This window comes from Diuraphis noxia, unplaced genomic scaffold (genome assembly GCF_037042655.1).
Source record: "Diuraphis noxia isolate RWA-SAM2 unplaced genomic scaffold, SU_Dnox_SAM2 contig0003, whole genome shotgun sequence".
Lineage (NCBI taxonomy): Eukaryota > Metazoa > Arthropoda > Insecta > Hemiptera > Aphididae > Diuraphis > Diuraphis noxia.
In genome coordinates, this window is record NW_028301713.1 from 73,429,477 (window position 1) to 73,453,430 (window position 23,954).

Here is a 23,954-nt window from a genome sequence, read left to right on the forward strand (position 1 = left end):
AATTTTATAGCAAGTTATGCGTAGGTATATAAAAAAGTGTAGATGATCATAACTCACCTAAAAACTAAATTATTGAAAAAAATTATATACAAATACAGATAAAGTTATTACCATCAAGTTAATAAATAATAATAGGTCAACTTTTCTAATTATTAACCAAACAGAATTAAACGTTATCTTCTATAACCGTAAATTTGCCATAGTTACGCACTTGTAAGACGGAGACAACAAATAATGTTAGTAGCGTCCTCTTAAGGCAGATAATCGTATAATGAATCTAGGGAATAGTTTTTCTAAAATTCGATGTATAAAAATAACATTTTTATCGATTTCTATTTTCTTACTCAAAATTATTATTAGCAAATTTTCGTGATTTAGACTCAACTTATTCAGTCATCACTTTTTGGGGCAGTAAAAATGCTAAAATGTTCTACCTAGCATCTTTTGTTGTAGTAAAGAGAATATATTTGGTACCTTGAGGGGAGGTCAAAATTGAAAATTCCTATTACTTTTCAAAGCGCCAGAAAAAAACAAACAAAAATTAAGGGAAAACTGGGAATTGTACGTAAAACCATTTTTCAAAAAAAAAAAAAAATGTTGACTAAAACTCGTGCATTGTAAAGAAAGAAGTACCTAGTTAGGTAGTTTATAGTTTCTTAGTTTGTGCTTTTAATCTTCTTAATTTTTTTCAGTTTAATCCACTCTGGGGCCTGGGCCGTTTCTATTTGATAAAATGTGACTGTCCTAGCAATAGAAACAGGTCGAATTGGTGGGGAACGATAGAAGATGTGATTGATTTCAGAGGGATGTGAACAAGAACAACGAGGTTTGCTACGGGCGCTACGGCAGAATCTTCCCGTGTGACCACCTAACCTTAGAAAGTTGGAGCATTGAACTAGTCAGTGGCGGCTTGAACTTTTTTTCCCTCGAATCACGTTTAATATTTTTACACCACCCACCCTAAAATATAGTTATTAGTTATTACTTATTATTGTACATTATCTGCTGAGTACACAAATTATATTTATTATTTATAATTTAATATTTAAATACCAACCTGCAAAAATGGTCCAATCTACCTTTTCCAACTATAAGACCTACCCACCCAACCACCCATTAATATTTTTGTGAATCACGTGATTCAAATAATATACTCCCTTCGAGCCGCCACTGGAAATAGTGATATTACAGGGGGAAATTATGATATGTACTTTGTAAATTTAAATACATAAAACCAGGTAGATAAGGTGATGAGAATTTGAGTTCAACTAGAATGAAGGATCACAAGTTATCATTAACTTGACGCGAAATAATGCGACGAAGGATTCAACGTGATAATAGTTTGAATCTAGACCGTGAAAGTCCAATTCCAACATTGACTGATATAGGTAGTCAAAAAACTTGTGTTGAAGGAATAGATGTAGTGGCCTAAACTCTAGGTCTAGATTTCTAAGAGACATAATAATTGACGTTAATTTCAATGTATAAATTTGCCTATCTTCATGTGATGCAATTGTTAGTCGATAGCGTCAATTATAATGTATCGTGGGCACGGATATGAATCCGAGAATGGGAGTAGGTTAGCAGTTAGCATCAACCATCAATAATTGGATGACCATATCTGAACCACAGAATAAATTTAATTTAATTTAATCTATTCTGTGTCTGAAATATCATCCGTGAGTAGTGACAATTGGACTAATGCTTGTGTCGAAATTAAACTCAGTTGAGTTGTAATTTCTATCGTGACTAATGTTAGATATATTTGATTGCGGCAGATTGTAGATGATCGACTTCAGATTACAAAAAATTGGATTTAAATTATTCTTAGTTTTCTTAATATCCTTATTCATCCTTGGGATATGTAGAACATTCATCAATAATAGGTTGTCTTCTCGTTGTAGGTACCTTGAAGCTGGTGGATTTACGATCTAGAGGTACCTAAGTTATTGCAGCCTCCTGAAGAAGTCAACATTGTCGTGAGTTAGATCATATATATAAGCTAGGAAAAGGTCACTGTTGATACCGGAAAGTAAAGAGCGATATTTGTCAGCGCAGGTAGAAGTTTGAAATCAAATTGTGCTTACATATTTGAATGTTATAATTTATTACAATTATATAGGACAATAGGACACATGTTTTTTTTAAAGTTATATGACTAAAATCAGTGTTTCAATGTGAGTGTAACAAATTTAATAAAGTAAGATATAAATTAAAAATAATTAAAAACAAAATTTACATCATAAATGAGGTTGATCGCATTAAAGGTTTGAAATCTGGTATGTTGGACTGCTCTAATGTATTAATTGAATTATTTGGCTTATTAATTACAGCCTGTGATGATTGGTTAGATGAAGTAGTAGCATAAGCATCAACCACTTTTACAAGACTTATTTTCACTACTTTATACAAAATTACTATTAATGATGTTTGAAGTAACAAAGCTCCAAATCCCTTAAATAAACCTAAACGCCCTTCTTGTGAAACAGTTGTTGCAAAACAGTCTAACGGTCCTTCATAACCAGTTAAAATTGGCATTACAGAAGTTCCAGTATCTAAATTATCAATAATAGTTCTTGTGCCTTGCAAATAAAGACGGTGCATAACTAACTCCAAAGGAAAGAGAACAGCATCACTGAATGCAGAAGCTGTTAAATCAGAAACTGCTTCCAGTCGTCCATGAATAGAAGACGGAGATTCAGAATCTTCTGAGATAACTTCAGTCTTGCAGATTTGTAGCTCATACATGATTAATACTTTTTTAACACTCTTACTAACTAATATATTAGTCAAGTATTTTAAAACTCCATAAGTAACTGTAGGTACAACTATAATCCAAACTGGTAACATTCGACCTAAATAAATACAAAAAAATAATAAATTACTGTTCTAATTATAATTTACCAATAAACAGTTAAAAATCAATAAATATATTTATACATTATCTTAATTTAAATTATAAAGAAGAAAGAAGGAAAAAATAGAGAGCTACAAGAAATGTTTAATGAAAATAACATAGTAGAGACAATCAAGAAAAGAAGGCTGTTTTGGGGAGGATGTGCAAAACCGAGCTTCAGGGTGGGGCACTTTCTTATTTTAAAAAATCATAACACAAAAGTATAGGCAATATTGATTTAATTATTTGTTCTGTGTATATGGGTACATTTAATGTTTTATTTTATATTTTAAAAACGACATCTCGAAGGTGGCCACCGTTCTCACTTCTCGTCAATGCACTGAGATAGTCGGAATTTAAAATTGTTGTCCACTTTTTCCAGCATATCTGTGCTTATGTCGGCAATAGCAGCACGAATATTGTTTTTGAGATGACCAAGGGTCTTTGGACGATACGTGTACACCAACGATTTTAGGTAGCATCACAGGAAAAAATCACATGGGGCTAAATCTGCAGATCGTGCTGGCCACTGAAGATCACCTCTAAGAGAGATGAGCCGTTCAGGGAAGTTTTCACGAAAGATATCCATTGACTTTCTTGCCGTGTGAGCTGAACTAGTCATAACAAAAACCTTAGATAACGCGCTTTCGAACAAGCCATAAACCAACGCTATACTATTAATAGCCGCTCAGTTGCGAGAGTTTCAGATAAGGAAGTAACCACGCCCCACCCTGTATAACTCTCTACCAAAAATGGTGCTGAAACAGAATCTGGTAAGAAAAAAGCTCCTCGGGAAGACCAAAATTGAGATGAGAAAAGTAAGTAAATTAGAAGGATTTGGCGATGAATAGATGACTGTAGTCGATGGAGAACTGGTTGTAAGACAGGATGGTCATATCGGCAGAATAACTCAAAAAAAAAAATTATAAATATATTATAATATAATAAATAGTAAATTACCTCAGTGATATTGAATTATTTAACTAAGATTTTAAAGACATATTATATCTAGAGTTGACTTTTGAGAATAGATAGAAGAGATTTAAAAAATATATATAAATGGTTCATTTCAACAATTGTAATTAACTTGATTAATAATCAACAATAGATTTAAATCAATCAGAAATTGTAATATTAGAGTCTAATTTAGGGAAAATATGTATCAGTTTTAAAAGCTTTTTCAGGTAACAAAAAAAGTCTAAACTTCTCATTTAGTACTTCTATAAATCGGTTATTTTATAAAGGTGAAAAATTCATAACAAAATATTTAAATATATATTAATGCTGTATGTTAATAACCTTATTAAACAACAGTTATTTAATATTCTTCTTCATTAGGTATGTTATAAAATTGTTAAAATTTGGTAAAAGATATCGACATGATACTGGTATTTAAAGTTAAAGGAATTATTTATTTAACAAACCTTTTTGTGGACAATTCCATTGAAGAAGTCTGATGAAACCTTCTTTAAAGACATCATATAATGCAGTTTTATCACTAGCAATAGTACTTTGGACAGTTTCCATTAGACATGCTGAATAAAATGGGGTGATAATACTCAAACTTGCACTGTAAAAACATATTTCATAATTTATTAAATTTTTAACATTAGTAATTATTAGTGCTTGGATGTTTATGTACCTAAAATGAATTAGAATATTCATACACTAAAAATAAGTAAATTATGTTTATTGATTAGCTAATAGCTATACCTAAAATAATTAAATTTTTTATTTTACAATTAAACAAAATACAATTCATTTTAAAGCTGCTCAAATGAATTGTTAATATATTGATATTTAATAACAACAAAATTAAAAAAGTAAACAAGTGTGTTGATCCTGTACAGTAGAGGTGGAGAGTAGGTCACTATAATGAATGTGTTAAAATGTAATGTAATGACAGGTATCATTGTATACGAAAAACAATTTGAACGGAGATGATTTGTCAGTCTAGGACAGCGGTTCCCAATTAGTGTGAAGCCACGGACCCCTAGCTATAACTTAAATTGGTCCGCGGACCCCTTTCTTGTAAATACTTGAACAGCTTGAAACAGCTCAAAAATTTCAGTGGTCTATAAATAACTCAAAAAAAGTCGAAAATGTTTGAAAATTAAACTGTATATTTTTTCACTAAAATTAACATTTGGTGAAAATTTTAAGTAATTGTTTAACAGTAACAGTGATTAGTTTTTGAATAACAACCATATAAAAATATTGATTTGGTCGAAAAAGCGTAAAAATTCCCGTTTTTCTGTCATTTTTTTTTGTTTTTCTCGATTTTTTTGAAAACTGTTGGAAAATGTTTACTTTTGACCTCTATAATGCACCAAGGATCTTCAATTTTACATCGGAAACCACCCCCAAAGTTTGAAATCGAAGCATTATTTTGACTAGTTATGCTGTACACACACACAAAAAAAAAAAAACACATAATTGTAAAATCAATACATTCATCACTTCGTTCAGAATCTAAAACTTAAAAAAATCAAAAATTTCAACTGTCTATAAATAGCTTAAAAAAAGTCAAAATATTTTGAAAATGTAATTGTAATTAGATAACACTAATATAGACATTTGGTGAAAGTATTTACAATACTTCGTTTTTGAGTTATTGTTATTCGCTTTTGAAAATTACTGGAATTCTTTTTTTCACTTTAAAATGTGACAACAGACACACAAAAAGAACAAAACATGCATCATTGTAAAATCAATACATATCTCACTTCGTTTAGAATGTGAAATAAGCATATAAATTGATTTAGAAGATAAAACAAATTGTTATCTATGTTAAAATTAATTGAATCAATAAAAAAAAAAAACAGTTTTATAAACATCCATGCCTTACTATGTGGTAAAGAGCAAATAACATTCATCTAACTTAATGTCTATTTAAAATTGTAATATTCAATTAAATAGAAAATAGTTTTTATCAAAAAAAATTATTTCTGTATCTCAAAAATTACGAACCTGTAGTTTATAAATATTTTAATAGCTTAAGGAAAAATATAACTATCAATTTGTAGAAGAATCTGATTTTTTGGAATAAATTAACTATAAAGTCTTACTTACCATTTTAATATAATATGTTTTCCAAAATTTTTTGAATTATTTATAGAATCAGTATCTCTGAAAATTTTGTATAATCAAACATAAATATTAAAGACCACAAATTAATAAATATCAATAATAAAATAATTTACTTTGGTAAATTAAAGAGTTCTGACAATAATGCTTCAATTGCAATTGTTATTCCTTTGATTAGTAAAACTGTTCCAAAACCTTTCCACAAAACACCAATTCCTTGACTTTTGACAAGTCTATATGTTACTGGAATTAATGTAAATGGCACAATATGATAACGAGTTGATGCATAATGTAACTGAAACAATTAAAAGTTTCATGATTAACTATTCATTATTAAACATACACAGGTACTTAAAGTACAAATATTCAAAACATAATAATATCACTAATATGAAATTAGACTAGAATATTATATAATGGGTTTAATAGTATATGCAAGAATATTTAGGCATTTGAGATTATTTAAAATATTTTTGTGTTGTTTTAATAGTCTATTGTTATACTCAGTGGCGTATTTTGTATGTTTTTTTTTTTTTTTGGGGGGGGGGGGGGTGTCCAGATAATATCGGTATATACCTACTTATTTGTTAATTGGTTGCAATATTTCTCTGTTTTACATTTACTACCACCAAGTTCATAATATACTCATCAAATATTGTAATGAAACATTTTTTATTTATTTAATTAAAAGTAGTAATTTTTATGTAATTTAAATCATACATGTATAAAATACCTACTGTAAACATAGTTTTAAAATTTAAAAATAAATATAAAAGCAAATAATAATAATTTTTAAAATAGAAAATAGAAAATAATAAATACACTTAAAATTATTATACAAAGTAATTTAAATAATAAATTCAAGACGCCTTTTTTTTAAGCTCAATTCCTTCAAAACATCATCAGTAGTAATTTGTTCATTTCTGTGAATCGATAACATAGCCAAACCATTTAATCTCTTCTATAATAAATAACACAGACATATGAAGGCACGGAGCCGCAAGATAAAAATATCAATTGCATGTATACTGTAATAGGATAATAATAACATAATATTATTTAAACATTAGTACCTATATAGTTATCATCATCGGTCACAATAATTTAATAATTATTACTATATATTTTGTTTGTTACATTCCATACCAGTGGTGCTATAAGAATAACAGTTTTATAAATAATTAAAAATATAATAGGATAATAGGTACATTATTTAAAACTAAATTTATTTTCTTTCCTAATTAGTTTAGGACTTTATATAATATTAAAATAGTTCAAAACGAACCACATATTTTTGTTTGTAAAATTCCCTTTAAAATTTATCAAAATTAAAGATTAATTTTATTTTTTTGGTTTGGGGGGTGTCCAGACACCGTGGACACCCCCCCCCCCCAAAATACGCCACTGGTTATACTAAAATCTTGTGTATGGCATTCAGTCAATAAATACAATTTAAGTACCTTCCAAAAGATGTACAATTTTAAGTTTAAAAGTTTATTAAGGTAAAAAGCCAGATTAAAAAATCCATTAAAATCATAGGTAGGAATTTAAAATGTATAAAAAAGGTATTTTAACCTAAAAATATTTTATATAATTCTGAATTCACATTGTATCTGCAATAATCACACAACCAATTATTAAAAATACATCTCTCTTTGGCCCAATGGCAACTTAGCCAAAACGCACTAACTCAAAATCATTATTCGTAATTTTAGAATAAAATCACTCACTATAAAATCGTGGAGAATAATATTTTAAAATTATAATTATAATCAAAACAAAATGAGCATACTTGACATTGTCTACGTAACACAATAAACGGATAGCTCACAACATGCTGCAATATAAGACATGTTGGTTTTAGACATTTGTTCACAGTATCATTGACTAGGATATCTAAATAAAAACCAAAAATTAATTCATGAATTAATGTATCCATGTAGGTACTTATAAATTACATTTGATTACTTATGCCGGTTTTTATAATGTCTAGTTAAAATTAACAGACACTTAATCAGACATTGTAAAAACAGGCTTTAGTATAATATATTATGAGATCAATTTTAAATAACCTTTGTTTTTAGACATTTTCATGAGTGTTTCACGGTGTTGTCGTCTGATGATTTCGGTGTCCTGAACATTTTGTTGTAGCTGCGATGGGTGTTCTGATATACTCCTTGAGGGTCGGTGTCTATGGAAGTCCATATTAAACGATTCTAAGCCAGCCATTAATATTAATAATTTTCAAAATACTCAATCTATATATAAGTCTAGCAATATGTTCAATTATTAATTTTAATAATTATCTGAAATTTCAAACAAAACCATAATGGCATAATAGGTAAATGACATAACGACATTAACTAATATGTGTATCAGTATTAAATTCCTGAATTTCAATAAATATAATATATTGAATTTTATTTTTTAAAACAGATGATAGAAATTAGAAATACTAACACCCAATGACCAAATAGAATAGATAACAGAATAGATAGTTTATTCTTTATCTGGATGCTGGTAGACTAGTAATGGCCAATAAGTGGGGATGAGAACAGTTTCTGCCATAAATAATCTGCAGATCGGGAAGATTTTGATAACAAGATAAAATCATCAAAATCAATTTATCACTTATGATCAATGTTGGTCACTCTGTCGAGTACTATGAACACAAAATGATAAGGTATCGAAACGAAAAAAGAGAGAAAAAGTATAAACAACCTACGGCCGACGCGCGAGCCGCGGACATTGTAGTAATTGGTACAATACTACTTAATACGTTATCCATTTATTATACATTTTCAAGTTATTACTTTATTAGTTAATTATTTATTATTATTGATATTATAATATTATATAAGATTTCCCATCGTTAGTACTCCGGGAAGTATTTCGAACGTTTTGTCCGGTTTTCTCGAATTTCGTATTAAACACCGGCGGCTGGGTGTATAGACGTGAAGTATAAAATATCATAAACGGTCAAAATTTCCATTTTCTTACCGTTAGTTTTCAATTTTTGATTTAATAGTGCTGCCGTAGATTTTTTTTTATTAGTAATGTCGGATGCGAATAACGTCAACAGGCTCGAAGAACTCGGCAAAATGAAGGTAAGTACGACCGTGGTGGTAGGAAACGTGTTTCCAGTTGCCAATGATTGACACGATTGTTAAGTATAATTATTATTCTATCAGTGACGCGAATTTTGAACAACAATGTTAAATTGTTTTGTATTTTTTTCATCTGTATTGTTCGGTTATGGTTGTTTGAAATAATGATTCTAATGTTTTATTTGTTGTAAAATTGTATAATTCCGTTATTCATTACTCCTTATTTAGGAATTGTGATCTAGAGAAAATTTATTATACATAGATAGGTGTTCATCCATTTACTGTCAGTAGGTAGAACAAAAAAAATAATTTTTAATCATTGTTACAGTGTATTAATAATACCTATTTAATATAATTTACTTGATATTACAACTTGATTTATCTTTCCAAAATAAATTCATTCCTTCCATTTTATTCAGATTTCACTGTTTAAACTACTTAATATAATACTATACCTACACTGAAATATAAATATTTTCAATGCTGAAATATGTAGCCAAGCGCAGCTGGTGACTTGACTTACTAGTCGACTAATCTATTTTATATACGTATATTACCAAGTACTATTATTGAATATCAATATTGATTATCTTCAATCAAGTCCTCTTATGAATCTCTCATTGAACTAATTGTAAAAATATTTTATCCTAATTGTATAAATTTTAATAAATATATAAAAAAAAATATGTAGTCACATTTTCATTTTGAAGGTTTTTGACTAATTTAATAATTAGTTTCCAATCTTAATTCTGTACAAACAATTAAGAATTGTATAAATGTATAATAAATCATTATACTAAATAGTAAATTCATTGAATATTGTTTTCATAGGTCAATGATTTGAAGAAAGAATTGAAAGCAAGAGGTTTGAGTACAGTTGGAAACAAACAAGAACTCATCGATCGCATGATTAATCATTCAGAATCTTCAGGTTTGTTTGGCATAAAAATTTATACAAGATAGCAGGTTTAGAAAACCAACGAAAATTCAGTTTTAGATATCGAGGACACTGTGCTGGATGAGCACGACATTCTTGATGAAGACGACGCCTTAGAAGTAACTATTGTTAATATCATTGTCAAACATGTTTACTCATTATAGTTTATCTTTTGTTTAAGGATGATTTGGGTTACTCCGATATTGATGAATCAAAAGTTCTAGGTGACATTGCAGAGAAAGAAGAAAATAATGTGGAAAATGGCAATATTCATGAAGAAAAAGAGGTTACACAGGTATTTTATTTATTATGATTAAGATTAAAAATCCTAAAGGACATGACTGCATTTTTAATTTTAATAATATCTAGTACTTTATTTTTTAAGGGTTAATATTTTCTCCCCTTGATATTATTTTGATTATCGGTATATATTATTTTAATAGGATGGTTTACCCACATATGTTGGGTTAGGTTACTTTTCCTACTTACAAAGGTATACATTTTGTGTTATTAGCTTAAATATTATAGTATATTAACTAAAATTGTACATAAAGGATATAACTTAAACTGTGTTTATTGTTGATTTTTATATATTTTATTGTTTAAGTATATAGTAAAAATAAGATATTAAAATACAGTAGAACGCCAATTATGTAGACTAATTTATGTTGAGGGTAGTTTTTATGTATATATTTCTGAAGGATTGATCATACATTTGTACATACCAAATTACTGACACTGCAGTGATAAATGATAATCAGTATTAATAATAATTGTATGCAATAAATGTTATATATTATATAAATCAGACAAACGTCATACTATAAAAATAGATTTATAATCTACGATCATAAGCGTGCACAGACATTACTGGCAGGGTAGTCATACATGATACATGGCATTTAACATGAACAAAAAAATTTTGATAGGTAACTTTATTTAACTGCATTTATCATAGTGAAAAATTATTATATAAGTAATAATATAATGTAATATTCCTAAATTAGTTGATAAGTAAAAATTACTTAAAAAATAACTTACTTGTACTTGGCGTATAATTTTTGAATCAGATATGGTTTTTTGTTTTTTCATGGTTAATGTCTCAATGAAAAACTTTTTGAGATTAAAATCACAATTCTAAATTAACATAATATAACTAATTTTATCATGGCAGTTACTAAAGACCATATATTTTTCCAATATTCTTAGTTTTACGTTCGTTTACGCACATTTTGAAATGGTCAAACATATTAGGGTGGGGGAGGCTAGTTGTTCAGTTGTTCGCAGAGTAGTCAAGTGCCTACCCTGACTACCCCGTGCGCACGCTTATGTCTACGATCACGAGTTATTAAGTGATCTTTTTTTATCGTCTGGATAGTTACCATTCTACTGTAAATAAATGCTCATAACTTATAACATATTAATATTATTAAAAAAAATTTACTACGCGACCAGAAGTACTAATAAAGAATAGACATCACTTACAATGGAATAAAAATGTAACATTTCAAAATAATAAAAATTGATCGACTTTTGATTTATATCATGTTTAGGTAACACAACCTAAAAAGGTGACATTAAAGCGTACTTCTGTAACTGTATTGAATGGGGATGGTATCAAATCACAAGACGAAGAGAAAAAAAGTGAAAACATTGAAGAATCAGATGGTAAGGACCGTATCATCAAATTAGATGAAGTTGAAACTATGAGTCAAATTGAGGTAAATATTGAAATGATTTTATTTTTAATTAATTAATTTTAGTATTTAAATGTTTTTTTTAGAGAATACAAATGAGAGCAAAGAAATTTGGAGGCGAAGTGTCGGAGGACAAAAAATTGGCCCGACTAATTAAATTTGGTGCTGTAACTGATCAAGTATGTAAAATATAATTAATACGTCTACATTTATTAAGCTCAAATAAAAATAATAAAAAAAATAAAAATTGAATATATTTTCAAACTGTAATGTGTAAAAGATTTTCCTTCATGTATGTGTTAATTAAATATAGGTAACTTACAGAGCTTACTCAGGATTGCTTTGCTGTATTTTAGGTTTGTGTGGTTCATTTATTAAGTAGGTAATTGATTGTCATGAATGTATGACATGTTAAATTTGAATTCTATGATAATTCATTGTATACAAAAAATAATTCTGAATTGAGATGGACTGTCATCAACATTTTTGTAATTTCGATTAGCCTATATTTTATTATATAATTATATTGTTATCATAGTTATTTATTTCACTATTAGTAATACTGTAATAATTTTGTCTGAAAACATTGCATTTTTTATATTATTAATATTTAATTATTATAACAGTACTTATATTTATACATTTTATTATTATTAACTTTTAAGTCAATACAGTAGACTTACTGAATAATGGTCAAAAGGTTTGTGATATAAATGGGTAATAGCGTATAAAGCCAATTCTAATATTTAAAAAATATAATTTTGTACATAATAACTTAAATTGTTTTTCTTCATTTTATCTAATTTTGTCCAAATTAAAAAAAAAAAAAAAGGTGGGTAAGTCGTGGATGTCGCTCTAGTGTACAGTAGGTTACAAGTGGGTTACTGTAATGGATGAAATTAAATTTGAATCCAATGATATTATATTGTATACGAAAAACGATTCTGCGCGAAAACGGTTTATCTGTCTAGGATATATTATAAATTATTAAAAACTTTCAAATCTTAGATATAAAAGGAAAATTTTTTATGAATTTCTAGCATAAAATAATTTACGAATTTTCATGATTTTTACGTATGTTGTCAAAATTCAAACTTTGAATGCTCGTAAAACAAAATTGTGACTATGAATTTATTTTATTTTTCAACTGATATTGTAAAAATATGTTAGGAGCCTTTTGAATTAAACAGAAAAACTTTTATGAATTTCTATCTAAGATAATTTGAACAATATCGTAATTTTTACGTATTTAATCAAAATTTGAACTTTAAATGCTTATAACAAAAAATCGTGCCTATGTATTTTTAATATTTTTTAACTGCTATTGTAACAATGTGTTAGAAGCCTTGCATTAAATTTTCAAGCTTTTCTATCGAACACATACATTTTTATCGATATTTATAGAAAAAAAAACTAAAAAAGTTGAAAAATTAAACAGTCGGTAAACAGCTAAAAACAAATTTAAATATTTTGAAAATTTTATCAAATATAGAAAATGCCTATATAAACATTCAGTAAAAATTTAAAGTATCTGCGGTCATTAGTTTTAGACTTTTAGAGTTACACCAAAATAAGAAAATCACTAAATGTAAAATCCAGTGAAAATCCAATGTTCTAAAAATTTAAATTTCAAATGCTCATAAAAATTTAATTTGAATTTCCGGTGGACTTTTTATTTGTGATAAAGATTGACAAACTTGTAAGGAATCTTGTATTAAATTTTCAAATCTTAGATTTAAAAAGAAAATTTTTTATGAATTTCTATAGCTTAAAATAATTTGTGAATTTTACATAATATGTTGTCAAAACTAAAACTTTGAATGCTTATAAATAAAAATTGTGACTATGTATTCCTTTTATTTTTCAATCGCTATTGTAAAAATGTATTATGAGCCTTGTATTAAATTTTCAAATCTTAGATATAAAAGGAAAATTTTTTATGAATTTCTAGCATAAAATCATTTACGAATTTTCGTGATTTTTACATAATATGTTGTCAAAATTCAAACTTTGAATGCTTATAAAAAAAAATTGTGACTATATATTTCTTTTATTTTTCAACTGCACTTGTAAAAATATGTAAGGAGCTTTGTATTAAATTTTCAAATCTTAGAATTAAAAAGAAAAACTTTTATGAATTTCGATCTAAGATAATTTGAAAATTGCCGTAATTTTTATGTATTAAGTCAAAATTTGAACTTTAAATGCTTATAACAAAAAATCGTGCCTATGTATTTTTAATATTTTTTAACTGCTATTGTTACTATGTGTTGGAAGCCTTGTATTAAATTTTCAAGCTTTTCTACCGAACAAATAAATTTTTATCGATATTTATAGAAAAAAAAACTAAAAAAGTTGAAAAATTAAAATGTCAGTAAACAGCTCAAAACAAATCTAAATATTTTGAAAATTTTATCAAATATAGAAAATGCCTATATAAACATTCAGTGAAAATTTCAAGTATCTGCGGTCATTTGTTTTAGAGTTACACCAAAATAAGAAAATCGCTAAAAGTGAAAATCCAATGTTGTAAAAATTTAAATTTCAAATGCTCATAAAAATTTAATTTGAATTTCCAGTGGAATTTTTATTTGTGATAAAGTTTGAAAAACTTGTAAGGAATCTTGTATTAAATTATGAAATCTTAGATTTAAAAAGAAAATTTTTTATAATTTCTAGCTTAAAGTAATTTGTGAATTTTTGTGATTTTTTTCGTATTTTGTCATAATTGAAATTTTGAATGCTTATAAAAAAAAATTGTGACTATGATTTTATTTTATTTTTCAACTGCTATTGTAACAATAAGTTAAGAGCCTTGTATTAAATTTTCAAGCTTTTCTGCCAAACACATACATTTTTATCGATATTAATTTAAAAAAAACAAATAATGATCGAAAACTTCAAATGCCTATGAATAGTTCAACTTAAGTCGAAATTTTTTGAAAATTGCACGGTGGATAGAATATACTTATATAAACATTCGGTGAAAATTTCATATCTCTATGGGCATTCGTTTTAAAGTTACATCAAAAACTAAAATCGATTTTGTCGAAAAATGAGTGTGCGTAAAATTTCCCGTTTTTCCCTTAATTTTTAGTTTGTTTTTCTCAATTATTTAGAAAAGTATTAAGAATTTTTTACTTTTGACCCCCCCCCCAAATTACCAACTAGATTCACTTTCTGATCGAACGAGGTACTGAAGTCAAAAATCGAAGCATTTTTACTGCTCCAAAACGTGATGACAAAAAAAAAAAAAAAAAACACATAGTAAAATCAATACATTCATCGCTCCATTCAGAATCTAAAAAATTATTAATTTATTTTTTAGATTTATTTGTTCTATATTATTATAAAATAATTCGTAGTTTTGTGATCTTGGCTTTATTTGTGAAAATTTTAACTTGAAATGTTTATAAAAAATCACAACGGTCTTACTGTTTTGAAGCTGTAGTTTTTCTGAACTTATTTGGAATAGAAAATGGATGATCATAAGATTTAATGTGTGTTACTGATTTTGCTTTTAACTCTCTATGATCTATCCCCTTACATATTTTTGATTCTATTAATATCAATACTCAGATGTCCTTAATTAACCAAAAAAACATAATTAATTTACCAAAGATCTATTGCATTAGTATACACAAAAGAAAATATAGGGCGGTGCTTTCTGTTCTTAATTGAATGAATGCCCTAAATTCATGAAAATTATTGCTACATAATAGTTGAGCTTAATTAATAATTACCTTTTTAAATTAGAAACCAGTAGCCAATGCTGATAATGACAAATTAAAAATGAGAGCTGAGAGATTTGGTGAAACTGTTTCCAAGACTTTGCATGATGTGAGTATATTGTTATTTTTCATCTTCTGTTCATTTAAACTGAGCATGATATATAAATATTTTTAGTTTGAAAAAACAATTTTAGGTTTTATATAAAGTTTAAAATATTGTGTGTTTAGCATAATTCTATCAATCAATTAAATTTGAGTTACAATAGTTATAAGTCTATTTGACTTAATGTGTTATTATTAAACTAGTTTCCTTTTTATATAAGAAATTTGTAATAAACCATATTGACTTATTTTATTGTTATGTACAATTTTTATATTATTATTATAATTAATTATTACTCCTTTTTTAAATAGAGCGAAAAAGAAGACAAACTTAAAGCACGTGAGCTTCGTTTTGGTACAATTGACAAAACTGTATTAACAGCTATTAAGAAACGTACTAATGGCGATGTTGGAAAACAGAAGAATTCTCGAGGTGGTAAAAGGAATTTTCCATACAAAAAACGGTATTAATCTTTTCTTTTGTAATGAATTTACAAATTGACTGTATATTAATTTTTTTATATTGTTTCCCACTATAATCAACAATCCCTTAGGTTTTTATCTGTATCAAAATCGTTATTAGTAGTGTATCCGGAATTATTTTAATGAAATAAATAAAAGGAATTTGTACATTCCTTTATTAATCTAAAAACATTTAAATTAATTTAGTTTTACTACACAATAAAATCAAATTTCTTTGTGTGTTCGAAATTCTTAAACTTTAGAAAAAATAAAAAATATATATATATATATATATATAAATGATTTGTTTAATAGTTATTTTTACATTTTTCTAATATCTACATTTGTTGTGTTGAGTTCTAGGTATACAAATAATGTATATAGTTGATGTATTGAAATGTATGAAATACATTTTCAGTATTTCAAATGAAAATTATATAATAAATCAGGCTGTAACTAATTTTCTTAAGTGATTGATAATGCATATTTTATGTAAACCTTATTTGTTATGAGTCATTGAATCTCTTAATAAGATGCTGTCCATGCGTTCGGGCATTCCTCGTTCCCATTTTACCAATGTCAGTTATAACAAGTTTTTTGTTCAATAGTCTAGTATTAGTTTTGATACTAGAGTGAATTGATCTATTATCAAACTTTCAGATAAGAACAATATCTGTGCTTAAGTGTCAGCAAATTTTCAAGCAAGATACAGGTATGTAAAACAGCACAAATTAAAAATGCTCATATTATCTCGCTTGAAAATGAAAATATCAAATAAAAGCCAACATCTAAGCACAGCTAATGTTCTTACTTGAAAGTTTCATTATAAGTCAATTTAATCTAAGATCAAAACAAACAGGACTATTAAAATAAGTTAAAAATTGTCTATGTTGTACCTTGTAAGTGTATAAAACGGATACAACAAATGCATTGATAGTGTCCTCTTAATATTTGGAAAAACTGCTGCTGTTAGTTACATTTAAATGTTCAATAAAGAATAGTATAGTATAGGAACTAACCAATAAAATATGTATTAAAAATTACAATAAATTGTGCACAATGGTAAAATGATTTATGTATGTGTTTAATTCTATGAGCCATCAATAAGTAGTTTTTACCAATGCTGTGTCAACTAAGCAATAGATATACACTGAAACTTTTTTGAAAATTTAAGGTATACTAATTAGTATTAATAATTAAATGCAGTTGAATGGTTTTCAATTTAAAAAGGACCTTGACGTCTTGAATTTTGTGCAGGGATGTGGCTTGAATACACTGCAGGCTTATGGATGTTTGACTGATGGGTGTAGCCTATCTTCACGATTTACAAAAGATGTCACTGCTGATATTCATTTTTAACGAGAATGGAGTTAGGTTGCCCCTAGCTCAGAACTCATGGCATCTATCCTGGTAAACTAAGCAAATAGAGGTTTTTGCAATCTATACGGAAAGCGAATGTGAATGATAGACAAATTAAGGATAGCGTTACAAACTTACAACTCTACTAATATTCTGTACTATACAGTACTCAATTAGGTGTGATATATTTGTATTATGCATGTCATGAACAAAACAGTGTTATACTAGATATCTGTTTAATGTAAGACATTCACTATCTAATAACTATCAGCGTTTTTGAGAATATTTTTTTGTTTGACATTTTTGATTTTTGAATAACAACATATTATATTTTAATTCCCTATTCCAAATCTCAATGTTTTTTGTAGTATTAAAAATCGTAAAAATCGAATTTTAAACTAATAATTCAAGTATTTTAAGTTTAAATTATTATCTATATTCACATACTATACTCCACTCGTAATTTCTTTTCTTTTTTTTTAAGAAATATTTACAATTTTTATTATAAATACAATTATGGATGAGTATACCCTCATCTAAAACTATAAGCTTTTACATAACTAATAAACATTTCCAAAATTTGATTTATATCTTTAAATACTCCGAATAATATTCTCCTCTGGAATATGGAATTCAAAATATATGTTGTAATTCAAAAAAGTAAAAAACATAAAAAATGAAAATGAAGACAAAATAAAATAGTAAAAATGTCGTTTCATATGTATAACAACTAATATAATGTAAAAGAAATATTTTCAAAAATGTTAGTGTTTTCGAAATAATAATTGTCTAAGCCTAAAAGTATGACGTTAAATTATTACTCAATTTGAGGCGGTGCCAATCGGTTGCCCCGTAGGTAGTGTTGTAGGAACAAAAAAAAAAGAACAATTGTTATTCGTGGGTACCTACTTACTTAAAACTTTTAGAGAAACTTAATCTATTTTAAACACACAATGACATTTTCAAATGCAAATTTTTCAGCAAAACGATTATAACCTACTGTAGTATACTAATGTATTATAGTATGATGAATTATAATAATCGAAATCATGTCATCAACTATTATTATAGCTTATAATTTATAGGCTGACATACCGTCTTTGCTCAGAATCGTTTTTCATATAAAATGAATTTATATCATTGAATTCAAATTTAACACATTAATTACAGTGACTCTCTAGACTCCTAATGACGTTGCAGAACGTTATTCCGCTTTTTTCTTACATACGTTTTTATGAATTTGCATTGAATAGTAAACACTCAATGGACCTCTGATCATATTCGTGATTTAAAAACGAAATCATCCATAAAATATGATCTGAAAAAGCCAAAACAATTACTTTGAAAAAAACTACCAAATATTTGCTGTCGTTAGTTTTACGATTTTGAAAATAAAAAAATCGTTTTTATTAGTTTTAAAATATTAAAGTATTATTCTAAAAGCGAAATGATGGGTATTTGCGTCACAATAATAAAAGACAAACGCGTCTGTATAGGAACACCGATATCTATTACAGTGGTCTATTAGACCGGAAGTCGGTTGGTATTGTCATTTCACATCAGTCAACAACCGTATAGACGAAATATCAAAGTGCGCTTTTACATAATACAGCTGGTTACACGTCTCGGCAAGTTTTCATTTTGCTGTGTACAAAATGTACTGTCAACGGTTGGTTGTTTGATCGACAGCGCGTTTAAGCATATTTTAATATAATATGTTATGTACAATTAATTATTTAAGTTTTATACTAATTTTCTTAAGTGGTTGATAACTGTAGTGGCGGCGTGAACATTTCTCATTCATGAGACACTAACAAATTTCAGGAATCACTCACCCCCCAAAAATTGTCGTACAAAATGCTTCTCGTTCGGCACCTACCGATCACCAACCACTAACTCATCCATCCCAAACAGCCACTCACAGGACCTTATTGTCACGTCGTCACTGTAAATACTATAAATTGATAAAAGCATTGATTATTGTTTTTAAAAGTATAATCGTTCCCACACGGCGAGTTGTTACAAATATATCGAGCCTGATACTTACCTATGCGAATTGCTCCATCTATTCATTTATTGGATTCGTATTGTCATAGAGCTACTATTTTATGTTTCCTAAGGACAATTAGGAAAACAATAAATAAAATAGTTAATTTATAAGGCTATATAATTATTAGAGTATCAGTGCGAAAATCGAATGTTTTTTTTTTAGAAACATTATAAACACTATAATATGCTGTCGTCTGTTGGAATTACAACCGAACTATCAACAACTTCGGTGTAATCGAATTGTGCTAAAAACGAATACAAAAAATGTTGAATTCAAACTAGACAAAGTACACATTATTAGTATAGGTTTATGTTAAGACGATCATTTCCTATTTCATTTAACATATTTTTTATACTGCAGGTATACAAACGTACAACGCTGTAGTCTTGTACATTTGTACATTTATATCAATATTTATTGATGAAATAATTTATTTTATTATGCTATAATAATAATAATAATAATAATAATAATTATAATTATAATGACAATTACAATAAAAATTCAAAATCAATAATAATAACAAAATTTCAGAGCTAAAATTAATATAATAAATGTTTAATAATAATGATACAAGTAATAAACGGCGAACGTGATCGTTGTGTTTTAAAAAACGTTATAAACATTTTTGTAAATATATTTTGTCGAATATATAATATAATTTACCTGCTAAAAAATTGATAGTATTTTACTAGGAAAATTGTATTATAAAAAAAAAAGCATTGTATAATATTTAATATTATATAGTAGTAAACACAATAAGCACCAGTCTTTTTATAATAATATATTATAAAATAATATCATATTATGTAGACTTGTAATTTATTTTATTCAAAAATGCTATTAAAATACCAAGAAATGATTTATTTAAATTGAAAAATTATTAACTTTTTGTCAAATGCATACTCATTATGTATATTAGTGTATATACGTATGCCATTATTATTATTTTTTTTTTTGTTATACAACTGACCGATCAGGGTCGCTGTTCAAAAACGAGAACAATTATCGTTTGAACTCAATTTATTTAATTTATATATTATATATATATATATAATATACATATATAAACCCCTAATGATAAAAATAAAACAAAATTTCGTTTGACTAGAATAATAATAATAATAATAATTTAATAATTATATAGGTTAAGTATTATACAAGTGTGAGGTGAAAGAACAATATATAATATAAGATACTTAAAAATTAAAAATTAAATAAATTATTTTACAATTTAATTTACATAGGGTACACACCTATAAAATATTGTACGAATAATAAGTAGGTATTAAATTTTTTTTTTCTAAATTGATTTTTTTTTAAATTTAACAATGAAAAGCATTTTATATCATATTGAAAAAAATAACATGATATTATCGCGATTTTATTTTGAATATATATAAACGAGTATAAAGAAAAAACATGTATAAGCAGATTCTATATATTATAGATAAACCGATTGGTTGTATTCAAACAATGAATTTGATAATACGATAGATATGTGTTGTAGTTTGAATATTATATTTTGTGTATGAAAATTTAATACGAAAAAAACATTTTACGAATAATACGAATTATACAATATAATTTAAATAAAATAATTATAATCTTTTATTAGGAACGTATATATATATATATATATTCATATATATAATATACACAACTGTAATATTATATATTTTTGTTGATTATGAATTAAAAAAAAAAGTATTCTGAAACTAAATACTTCCAAATTATGCGCAAGTCTTTTTAAATATCAATTAGTATATTCAAATTAAAAAAAAAAAAAAATGTATACACTATACATAGAAACAATTAATATTGTGAAATGATATTATAAATTACTGAGTTATGTTTATTTTATTATTTCCATAGGCCTAAGAGAGGCGTAATAATATTGTTGGTTGACGTTTTGTACGAAGTTTTGATAATATTACAACATTATTCTTACGAATGATTGAAAAAAGTCAATTAAATATAATAAATAATTGGTATTTTTTAATTGACTACGAGTAATATTTATTATTGTATATATAATATATATTATAAATGGGTATAACTACTAAAAATGGATATAAGTTAAAAATGTGGCATGCCCAAGCCGAAAATTCTGAAAAAAATTGTCATGAATCTTGACATTTTACATATAATGTGCAAATCTTTTGAGTTTTCATAATAATTATAAGTGCGTTTTAATTTAGTATTTTTTTCACAAGTAATTTTATTACATTGAAATATTGTATTATATTTTTTACTATCAATTTCGAACTATTTTCCTTTATGTCTTTAAATATAGCTCTGTTGCTCACTTATTTACTAACATATATTTCAACCATACTGCAGTGTATTATTCGTGTTTTGTAATATTTATACATATACACACACACACACACACACATATATATATATATATATATATATATATATATATAATATATATACGCACATATATAACTGTAGATAATATATATAATATAATAACGTTATTATCAACTTTAAAATCAGTCAAAATGAAAAAAAAAAAACAAGATAGAAAGAAAGAAAGAAAAAAAGGAACAAAAACATTGTTATTATAATAGTGGGCCTCTTCGTTTGTTCAGTATGACCGTCGACGTATTATCGCTGGCAATCGGCTATTTAGTGATGGCGGACGGTGAAAATGCGCTGCTGGTGGATGCTACCGATGCTGACCGATGTGAATGAACGTTTTGCCATTTATTGTCACGCCTGTGCCACACTCTGGTCTCTTCGTACTGGTGTGATCTAGGAACTCCTTGTCTATAATGGTAAACAACGAGAAAACAGTTACGCATTACGTCTATGGTAATATGTGTGTTTTATACGGAGACGTATTCAGAATTTTGACATCCACACGATAGTTTTTGTTTGTTTCACCCCTCCATCACACACATTGCCACTGTTTTCAATGGTTAGCAACAAAGAATTAATGAACAAACAATTTATATTTTAAGAAATGTATGCAGTATTATAGAAAAAAGTAAAATGTATTAATAATTTTTTGTGTGTTATCACGCATCAATTTTTTTGTAGTATTTATTAAATAATGGCAATTTTAAAAATCTCACAGTTAAAGCAAACTTTTTTCACGATTGTATTATACTCAACCATCCCAAAACTTAATTTTTTCTGCCACTCAAGGTAGTAACCGTGTTTAGGGAATAAGAGTGCCAAGACCAGATCAATGTCGTTCTTAAACACATACATGTACCTATATTGCCTATACATTACGCCGTGTAACAAAACTCCGAATACATTGAGTTCACTATGAATGGTTCAGGGACCGGGGTAGTAGTGTATTTGTGTTAAACTACTATTAGTATAATCTTTTTTGAAGATTACATCATATAAGGAGTTTGTTTAAAGCCCTCAGGATTACCTAATAAATAATACTAAAATACCTGATATTAATGTTGTTAAAAATGGGAATGCCATAACATTTATTACATAAGATAACAAGAAAAATGAAATCTCCTTGCCCTCTAAAGAAACAAACACGGTGTAAAATGTTGCGAAACGCATCGTCAATCTTATTTCCTTTGTTTCCTGCCAGCTCTCTTTAACAATGGAGTTTTTCTTAAAACTGCAAAAAGTTTTCACTTTTTCTCCTAACATAAAAACATTTGTAAATTGCTTTTACATTACCAATAACAATAGCCTTAGTAGGAAAATGTTTTCTTCTTAAAAAAAAAGCCGACTGAAAAACTTACATGAGGTCTATTTTACATAAAACACGACTATATAACCGTTGAATAATTTGAATTAAAAAAATGGACGGAGGGGTGGTTTTCATTTGAAAAATAGAAGTTTGTATCACCACAGAGCATTCCTTAAGTAGGTAGTACAAAAAGATTTCAGTAATTTGAAAATATAATCTTTAGTTTAACTTAAAAATTCTAAAACTCAAAGGTCGAATACTTGTGCTATTAAACGAAAAACGAGGGGGGATATGATACTTAAAAATCACTATGTATATTATTAAAATAGAAATAGTGGTTGCGTTTTATTGTAACACGCAGTATAAGAAAATTAACTCGTAAATAATATTGTAATCTTATATTTTATCTACTTTAAAAGGTCATTAAAAAATGTACAGTGTTGGAATTAAGAAGTATGTCAATTATGGATATTAAATAGATAACTTACTTGTCGATGTATTGTACGAGTATAATGTATGCAATGCAAGCTGCATCGTCACCAAGTAAATGCACAGTAGGGTTCAACACGGTAGTATTAATGCCTCGATTTTTACCTAAAACTGTCAAAACGGATTCTATACACAACCTTGTGAACTGTGAGCTTGTAAAAAATGTTAATTTCAATACAAAACTAAATACAAAAAGTAACAACTGTACCATGGTCGAAGTAAAATTTATGAAATTCCATGCCTTCCAATAGGTTTCCGAGCGCTTCCGGTTCAAATGCTGTCATGTGTGGATCGCAAATTTTGCTATAAAATATAAACAAACATATCAATAATATTATCACGTTTTTATTGGATTTTACTA

At 27.0% G+C, this 23,954-nt stretch overlaps 3 protein-coding genes across 19 annotated transcripts in view; 1 reads left to right on the forward strand and 2 right to left on the reverse strand.

Moving 5' to 3' along the window:
• Positions 1–2,088: 2,088 nt before the first annotated feature.
• LOC107162376 (mitochondrial outer membrane protein SLC25A46-like) lies at positions 2,089–8,455 on the reverse strand. The gene is made up of 6 exons (XM_015509249.2): positions 8,056–8,455; positions 7,776–7,879; positions 6,100–6,278; positions 5,969–6,025; positions 4,321–4,466; positions 2,089–2,855 (listed from the first exon to the last, which is right to left on the reverse strand). The coding sequence occupies exons 1-6, from the start codon at positions 8,210–8,212 to the stop codon at positions 2,236–2,238; spliced, it is 1,263 nt and encodes a 420-aa protein (XP_015364735.2). The 5' UTR covers positions 8,213–8,455; the 3' UTR covers positions 2,089–2,235.
• A 255-nt stretch (positions 8,456–8,710) lies between these two features.
• On the forward strand, positions 8,711–17,090 carry LOC107162377 (uncharacterized). 2 transcript variants are annotated; one of them, XM_089222693.1, is made up of 8 exons: positions 8,711–9,090; positions 9,922–10,021; positions 10,082–10,146; positions 10,209–10,313; positions 11,581–11,748; positions 11,811–11,903; positions 15,481–15,564; positions 15,870–17,090. In XM_089222693.1, exons 1-8 carry the CDS (start codon positions 9,040–9,042, stop codon positions 16,026–16,028), a joined length of 825 nt encoding a protein of 274 aa, XP_089078819.1. In that variant the 5' UTR covers positions 8,711–9,039; the 3' UTR covers positions 16,029–17,090. The 2 variants fall into 2 exon arrangements, with proteins under 2 accessions (XP_089078819.1, XP_015364736.1); XM_015509250.2 differs by having other exon boundaries at positions 8,714–9,090; positions 10,209–10,322.
• A 3,260-nt stretch (positions 17,091–20,350) lies between these two features.
• Positions 20,351–23,954, reverse strand: part of CaMKII (Calcium/calmodulin-dependent protein kinase II) — a 55,360-nt gene continuing 51,756 nt past the window's right edge. For 9 of the 16 annotated variants that reach the window (XM_089224718.1, XM_089224716.1, XM_089224717.1 and 6 more), the window contains 3 exons: positions 23,802–23,896; positions 23,593–23,719; positions 20,351–22,206 (listed from right to left, as the gene is read on the reverse strand). In XM_089224718.1, the coding sequence (XP_089080844.1) occupies positions 22,062–22,206; positions 23,593–23,719; positions 23,802–23,896 (367 nt within the window). In that variant the 3' untranslated portion in view covers positions 20,351–22,061. The remainder of the gene's footprint in view (positions 22,207–23,592; positions 23,720–23,801; positions 23,897–23,954) is intronic. The other 7 variants (XM_089224715.1, XM_089224725.1, XM_089224722.1 and 4 more) reach the window with 1 other exon arrangement.